Source organism: Pollachius pollachius (genome assembly GCF_949987615.1).
Source record: "Pollachius pollachius genome assembly, chromosome: 14".
In the NCBI taxonomy this organism is placed as follows: Eukaryota; Metazoa; Chordata; class Actinopteri; order Gadiformes; family Gadidae; genus Pollachius; species Pollachius pollachius.
Window position 1 is genome coordinate 1,923,300 of NC_136947.1, and position 8,994 is coordinate 1,932,293.

General features: G+C 44.3%; 1 protein-coding gene across 1 annotated transcript; it reads left to right on the top strand.

The window, feature by feature from the left end:
* Positions 1–131: 131 nt before the first annotated feature.
* Positions 132–6,967, top strand: LOC307086287 (ATP-sensitive inward rectifier potassium channel 10-like; the record flags this gene model as incomplete). Its single annotated transcript, XM_079751446.1, is given in 6 exon segments — positions 132–477; positions 1,809–2,020; positions 2,477–2,608; positions 4,581–4,758; positions 5,890–6,188; positions 6,190–6,967. Coding segments are annotated over 6 exon segments (1,302 nt in total). The 3' UTR covers positions 6,325–6,967.
* Positions 6,968–8,994: the final 2,027 nt, after the last annotated feature.

An 8,994-nucleotide genomic window follows, 5' to 3' on the forward strand; every position in this document is an offset into this window, starting at 1 on the left:
TTCAACTTTTAAAGAGTAACCAAATGCTTATTCAAAACTTCTGGAAGAGTGGCATTTTTGTTAAAATATATGTGTAATCGGCAATAATTGTGCTTACATTTTTTTGTATGTCTTCCCTTCTTATTGGCTAGATGACATCTGCCACACCCCCTTCCTCTCGTAGCTCCTCCCCTCAGAAAGTTTGCCACTCCCAGACGCAAACAGATGTTTTGAAGCCCTTATTGGGCAGCGGCGAGTCTGGAGGGGGCGGGAACTTGAGGCGGAGGAGGCGTGTGCTCTCCAAAGATGGCCGAAGCAACGTGCGCATCGAGCACATCAGCGGGCGGAGCGCGCTCTACATGCGGGACCTCTGGACGACCTTCCTGGACATGCAGTGGCGCTACAAGTTCTTCCTGTTCACGGCCACTTTCGCCGGGACCTGGTTCCTCTTCGGTGTGCTCTGGTATCTGGTGGCCCTGGTCCACGGCGACCTGTTGGGTGAGGATCCAGTAGAAGTGGAGAACACGTGACAGATAGTTGACCTTAAAGGTACAATATGCAAGATTGGCTATTTAACAATTATTCGCCGAAGGCAAAGTGAATAATTGTTTGTAATTGTATATCCTACCGTGAACACTCGGTTTATTTGTTTTTATTAGCGTGAAGAGACGACCGACACACGTTGAAAACAATATCCTGAGTTTGAGATCTCAATCATGGGATATTGTCCAATATCCTGAGATAGCGATCCAATCAAATTGCGCCTTCTTAGGAGGTTCACGTGTAGCATATACTAATTCAAGATAGCTCCAGTCAACGTAATGAAAGAAATCGGCAGAGTTTGCACAAATAATCAACATTCCTGTAGCCTTCGAGTTAGCCTATACATGAGCGAGAGTGTTTCAGAGCACATAAATAAAACGGTTACTTATTGTATATTGTAAGTAAAAATATTGAAGTTACCATGAGGGTTTTTTTTGGTAAACATTGGGTGATTGTGAATACATCATCACTTTTACGGCACATACTTTCTAGAACAATAAGTTGTTCAGATATAAATGAAGTGTATTAAGAATGAAAGCTTAAAGGGTTCCCTGAAATGGAAATATTTGAATTAAACCAACAGGGGCTGACAAACTGAAAAAGGCGGGGGGTTGAGGGTTGATGAGGGCTCATATCAGTTGGTTAAAAGTTAAAAGCAGATGGTGTCATTTCCTGCTAAAAACTGACACCAGGCCTTTCACATGGTGTCTGTCACGCAGTAAGGTTTCATTATCGTTATTTTTGTTTCCTTTCAAGGTGATGTTTCCGTTTTAAACAACGTGGGGAGTTTTGCTGTGGTATTTCATCTGACACGTAGCATCGAGTCTATGCTCGTGATCAGGGAATCGTCTCTCATCACTCTCTATCATCTCAGATCCAGATAAAGTTGTTGACAGTTTTATTTATATATATATATATATATATATATATATATATATCTCCCTCGCTCTCTCGTTCTGTCCCTCTCTGTATCTCTCTCTCTTTCTCTCTCTCTTTCTCTCATTGTAACTCTACCTCTCTCTGCTCTCTCTCTCTCCCCCCTCTCTCCCCTCTCTCCCCCTCTCTTCCCCCCCTCTCTCTCTCTCCCCCCACCTCTCTCTTTCCCCCCCTCTCTCTATCCCCCTCTCTCCCCCCTCTCTCTCTCCCCCTCTCTCCCCCCTCTCTCTCTTTCCCCCCCCTCTCTCTCCCCCCCTCTCTCTCTTTCCCCTCCCCCTCCCACCCCTCTCCCCCCCCTCTCTCTCTTTCCCTCTCCCTCTCTCTCTGATTCTCCACCCCTGTGCTTCCAGAGTTCGACCCCCCGTCCAACCACACGCCGTGTGTGATGCAGATGCAGACTCTCACCGGGGCCTTCCTGTTCTCCCTGGAGACCCAGACCACCATCGGCTACGGCTTCCGCTGCATCACCGAGGAGTGTCCCGCCGCCATCCTCCTCCTCATCATCCAGCTGGTCATCACCATGGTGATGGAGATCTTCATCACCGGCACCTTTCTGGCCAAGGTGCGCTGTGGTCAAACTTTGAGCACCGGGGGTTTTATTATTCGTTTTATTCATGTTTTGTTTTTTATTTTATATATATATATATATATATATATATATATATATATATATATATATATATATATATATATATATATATATATATATATATATATATATAAAAAAAAAAAAGACATGGGTGGAGGCTAGAGAACCATTGAGCAAGATGCTTTGCACCATGATGCAGTTTTTCATGCTGGGGATCCACCTAGAATATTAAACGTATCAACATGATCCATGCGTATCATGATCCATGCGTATCCTGATCCATGCGTATCGTGATCCATACGTAGACATCATCAACATGGAATAGTATTATCGGGCCATTTGTCAGGCTGCAAGCATCTGCATCACCGTGTTGACTTCTCTTGATTAAGGAGATGAGCGGGGTTTGTCAATGTGTCTCTCTACCATCAGGTGGCACGACCGAAGAAGCGCGGCGAAACTGTGAAGTTTTCCCAGCATGCCGTGGTGTCCACCAATGAGGGTCGCCCCTGCCTCATGATCAGGGTAGCCAACATGCGCAAGAGTCTCCTGTTAGGATGCCAGGTGAGCCTGTGTGTGTGTGTGTGTGTGTGTGTGTGTGTGTGTGTGTGTGTGTGTGTGTGTGTGTGTGTGTGTGTGTGTGTGTGTGTGTGTGTTGGGGGCTCACAACCAAACTGAGCCAGTTTACGCGTCTATTTCAGTGCTAATTAAAGCCAGGCAGACAGACATTAGTTTAATCTCAGTGCATTAAGCATTTGGAAGATGGAGGTATTTAAATACTTTGCATACATTTAAATCACAACGATATGTCATTTGGCGACACACTTAGTTTGTTTATATATATATTGTAACATTTGAGAAAAATAAATAATTGAGGACCAGTGGACCTTATTTGGGGGGTAGTTAGGTAGGGTAGGGTAGTTTGGGGTAGTTAGGTAGCTGCTATCGAGCCTAGCGGTTGCCTCCCTGTTGCTGCTAGCTCAACACTGTTCGGAGTACTGTTCCCTGCACTGCTAGACCGGGGAGCCCCGCCCATTCTGCCGGCAATTTGAGTTCCTCCTGCAGAGGGGTCTGGAGAAGAGCAATACATTTTTTTCTGCTTCCGATTATTTATTTTTCGAGCCAATAACCAAGCTGGCTTTTCCGCCCTGCACTCTATGAGCTGGTTTAACACAATGTGACAGGAAGCGCAACTGGCAAGCAGCCAATTGCATACAGAGTCATTTGAACGAGGCCCGTTGATCACGCCTCTTGTGCTGAAGAATATGACAGCAGCTGAGTCCTGACCTGGACCGCCTGGATTCAGCTTGTCCCTGCCATCGTGAAGTGCACCTCGGAAAACGTGAAACCATCCATCGCCATAGCCACCGCAAAGCTGGAAGTCCTTGTAGCATCCTGTCTACGCATCTAAAAACAACCTGCAGACCACATCACCGTCATACCCGTCAATGCTCCCCACGTGTCTGGAGGAGATAAAGGTTTGGTTGGAGCACAATTTCCTCCAACTCAACAGCTCCAAAACCAAAGCCATCCTGGTCGGCACCTCTCACCAGACCAAATCATCACCCATAACCAGCGTCACCTTTTCTGGCTCCAATATCCCTCTCTCATCAGCAGTCACACATCTTGGTGTAAAAATGGACCCCCAACTCCATTTTGAATCCCATATCAACCACCCCTGCAAGACCTCCTTCTATCACCTCCGCAAAATCTCCAAACTCCGCCTTTATCTCCCCTAGTAAGAGCCTGCAGAGGCTCCAATACAATGCAAAACTCTGCAGCTTGGATCCTGATGAGAGTGTGAAAACATGAACACATTGCCCCCATCCTCCACTCACTCCACTGGCATCCCGTTTCCACCAGGATTGAGGTCTCCCTCCTCACCAATGTATCCCCCCCCTACCTCAAAGAACTTCTCAACCCACATAACACAACAGGCTCCCTCCGCTCCGCTCACTCAAACCTCCTCCACGTACCCAGAACCAAACTCAGGACCATGGGAGATAGGGCCTTCACTGCTGCTGCCCCACACCTGTGGAATGCCCTCCTGGAATAACAACACTGCACTATAAATAAAATGTATTATTATTATGACTATATATACAGAACGAACACAAAAATATTTTATGCTTCAGATGTTTCAGAATGGTCACTAGCATGACTGACCTCCTTGGCTTCCATCGAGGCTCTTCTATCTGGCGAAGCTAAATTTGGAGGGCGGTTCTGCAGGGTTAAGGCTTTTCTATCGCCTACCTGGGACACACCTCTTGCATTTCAGCTTTCAGCAGGTTTGAAAAGTATTTAAAAATCGAATCTAATAAGGTTTGCATTGGATCGGCCATACATCTGGAATGTGTGCTTGAAACCAGGGAAGGGATTTCCATGGAAATGCCAGCAGCTTCCTTCCCATTAATTCCCCCATCCTAAATGTACTACAATTGCAACTCTGAGACTTCAACAGTCCTTGTTGTGTAGCTTCCACTGATGGACAAACCGGTTGAAAAGGATTTCTCAACAGTCACACTCCTGCCTCCAGGTAACAGGTAAGCTGCTTCAGTCGTCGCTCACCAAGGAGGGGGAGACTGTGCGTCTGGACCAGAGGAACGTGCCGTTCCAGGTGGACACCTCCAGCGACAGCCCCTTCCTCATCTTACCCCTGACCTTCTACCACACCATCGATGACAGCAGCCCTTTGAGAACCTGGGCTGCCAAGGGTAAGGTTTGAGGAGCTGTTTTGGATATTCAAGTCGTTCAACACGTCTTGGCCAACGTACTTGAACCCCAAAAAATGAATTAACATGACCCCTTTAACCAATGCTGGGCCATGTCCAGTGCAGTGTGCTGTTACACTTATCATGAAAGTTGGGAACTGGTGCCGAGTTATAAATAAATATATGTTCTTTGCCGATTGATTAAAATGTCCCCATAGGAATAAGTGGCACAGCATTTTGCATACACATTTCAATAAAGAGAGTACCAAAGCCAGAGTTCAGAGTATCTATTCTTATAATAGACGCTGGGGTTTTTAGCTTGTCACATGTTAGCTGTCGCTAAAGTGTGACAAGCACACATATTGTCTTTGATGACAGATCTGTGGTTTACATTCATTGTGGAAATTCGTTGTTGGTTGCCAGTAACTCTACCTAGTATCAGCCTAATATAGAATGGAACTCAGAAACCACTCGAGAGTGAGAACTGAATTGAATTGACTGTTTCAGCTCAAATTCGAACACTATGACTTTGAAGAATATACATTTTGGGGTTGAGAGTTCTAGCAAGGCGGCAAGACGTGTTATTCCCCTGATAAAAACTGTTGCAACAGTTTGCGGAAGTATTTCAAAACGCTGAACTTCTCTAAATGAACTAAAATAAACTTCCTCTGTTTGGCGGCTGACTTTGAAATAAAGATCTCTGTTCCAGTTTCCCCAAAGTTATTTTGGGGTTTGGTTTAAAACATGAATGTACGTATTATAGGATCTTAAACATAGTTATCTATGCTATTTTGTCACTTTTCCTGATGCCTCAGAGGAGTCACTTCGACGACAACTTCCATGCTTTGACGTTGTCAAAGGGAAGATATCGCAGTGTTGCCTTTTCAAGTTGGACTGTCGGTTCCAAATGTGGAAGTAGCATAACCTTTGATTAAACAAAGTGCCATGGGTAATCTCACTGCCGTAAGCAAATGATTTTCCAACGTTTTACAAAAAGTTATCCTATCTAGATTTTCTTCGTTTTCATTGGTCTGTTCCTTTCGTATCCTGCGTTGGAATGGTCTTTCCTCCGTGATGGTGTCCTCTGTTACCAGGGCCTTCTTCTTCTCTCCCCCCCCCCCCCCCCCCCCCAAGGCGGCGGATGGACCGACCCCGACCTGGCCGACTTTGAGCTGCTGGTCATCCTGAGCGCCACGGTGGAGCCCACCTCGGCCACCTGCCAGGTGCGCACCTCCTACCTGCCCGACGAGATCCTGTGGGGCTACGAGTTCCCGCCGGTCGTCTCCCTCTCCCCGTCGGGGAAGTACGTGGCCGACTTCGCCTTCTTCGACAAGGTGGCCAAAACCAAGACCACGCCCTTTTTCAAATCGCCCTCCACGGACCCTAACCCTCCTCCACCACAACCACCGCCCCAGCCGGGCTACCAGAGCGGCAGGGGGGGGGGGGGCCGTGCCGGAGGGGACCGACCCGGACAAGATCCGCCTGGAGCAGAGCTACCGGCAGGGGGCTCAGGATCAGGGGAGGGTCCGGGACAGCGGCCCGCTCAGCGTACGCATCAGTAACGTCTGACGGGCGGTGGTGTTAGGGTGGTGCTGCTGCTGGGCGTACCCCCGCTCTTACCTCCGCATATTACACACACACACACACACACACACACACACACACACACACACACACACACACACACACACACACACACACACACACACACACACATACATACACAATCTGGGATCACAAGACATTTCACACATGAAAACGCATCAATGGATCTGAAAATAAGTATATTTATATTTTGATCCAAACACTAGAGACCTTGGCTAGGTTGTATGGCGTTGGAATGTGTAGAAATGCATTGAAAATGATGTCTCGGATTTCAGTCAAGAACTAATGCAGCTAAAATCATGTCGTCAACACAGGAAGCACTACAGAAACACCTTACAGGAAGTCAGTCATTCACCAACTTCACATGCTGGCACAGGCAGTTCCTGCAATGCACTGTTAGATTATAGCTAAAGCACTTTAGAGAGATGATTACACTAATTTAGAACAAATGGAATCTAGTAGAAGTACAGCTTGGCCACAAGCTACTGTATTTCATATGATTGTATATTTCAGAGTTGTGTCGGTATGACTTTCATTTATGTATTTGTTTACTAGTGTCGTCATGGCTTTGAAACAGTCATGGGTAGCACTTTAAGTTCATGAACATTTGTTGATTAGGTCATAGAGTTAATATTATATTAACATACTGATTGAAGATGTATATGGAGCAGTAACTTTAAAATGATGCTTATATTTTAACAGTTTTAAACACATTGATTTGTATGAATGATTGCATTGTTTTTAACAATAAAAAATATGGTTTCTAAATAAAAGCGTCCTTTAATGTCGGGCAAACATAAACCCAATTTTCCAATTTTTAGAGGCCACATGCTCCCATTTGTGCCTCTATTGACGGGTTCCAATTACAACAAAAAATCAAATCAACGGGAGAGGAAAGAGAAAGGAAGTGTGTAGCCAAACATATCTGGCTGACATATTCATTAAATAATAAATCATGACTGACATCATTTTAAATCCAAAATGACTTTAAACTAAAACATGACCATGCATGGATCTGGCCGCTGGTAAACCTGGATGTAAATACATTTGTAGCGCCCTTCTAATTCGATTAAATGGGCTTTTCCAACATGTACAATTTATGCTAAATAGTCACTAATGTGGGCCTGAAGTTGTACTGATACTGTTGTATCATGTATCATGTGACATGTATCTGGTTAATTTGGGGAAGTTTGTGTTAAAGGGGACATCTCATACCACCAGGTGTGAGTGTGATTAGCCATTACAAGCAGGTCGTCATCACAGGTTGGCGTGTCCATCTATCCGTCACACATCTAGATGGACACTGGATGGAAGCTGAAGAGACTATGTTATGTCGGAGATAGCTTAAAGTTAACTTGAAGAACAGTTATGCTATTTACCGTTTGCAACCGGGCGAATTTTTGTTTATTTTGTTTAAAGTGTAAACGAGCGTGCTTTAGAAGTGCGGCTTTTTGCTAAGGGGCTGACGCAGGACGGGACTGTTTTTCTAGCGGTTAGCATAACCAACTGCGTGCACGGGAGAGGCCAGGACAAGGACGGACTTTGCCACGTGCTGCTGCCGAGGAGTTGGTGTTGGACCGAGCATCGAGACAGGTTCCTGATCGTGTTGCTTGGAAGAGGTTGTTTTTCAAGGAGTTTACCGTGTCTTTTTGTCCTGATTCGGCTGTGAGTATAGACTTTTCTTTTGAAGAGGATTTCTGTATGAGCTCCAACAAGCGCGCCAACACTGGTACCAGTAACTGAACCTTTCAAAAACCCCGGGGTATTAGTATTTAGGGTTATAAGTTGTGTTTTTCATGTGTTCATGAGTCAATCTAAAAGAACGGGAAAAAGAGCTGAGTTATATTGTTTAGAAATAAAATGGTCTAATATTGCTTTCAAATCTTGTCTTTCCAATGTTTTTTTTCATGTTGATTGTATTGTTTCATCTTGAATAAGGGCTATAGTTACATTTTAAATACACTGCATGGGAAATTAATGGTCATTACCAGTATAGTTACATTAATAAACTAACCAGGCCTCTTGGCATCTTAGCCAGAGTCATCCTTAAATTGTGTTTAGTGTACACCATCCAGAAAATATATTTCGTAGCTCTCACCATTTCACAACCAATGCAGTAACTTTTATATGTTAAAGGGACATTCTATAAAAGTATTTTTTTTTTTTGTAGAACAATTTTTATTGGTGAAAAGCATGAATAAACGAACGCAAGGTTCAATATACAGGTCACCGTTTTTTTTTTTTTTTTCCCCATTCGTCGTAACCCCCCCACCCCCTCCCCTAGAACTTACCCTCTGGAAAACCGAAAACAACAACAAACATCAAAAGACAGTACATTAATAGAAGAAAAAAACATATAATAAAAAAAAAAAATATATATATATATATATATATGTTAATTTAAAATAAAATAAAATAAAGGATGAAAAACACAAAAAATAACAAATTCAGTCAGGAGGAAGAACAGTTAAGTCATTCAAATATGAGACAAATGGTTGCCATTTTTTCTTAAAACGCTCACTAGATCCTCTGAGTGTAAACTTTATCTTTTCTAATTGCAAAAATGACATCATGTCTTTCAGCCAGGCTGAGAATGCAGGGGGAGTAGGCGACTTCCAAGACAGAAGTATCCTT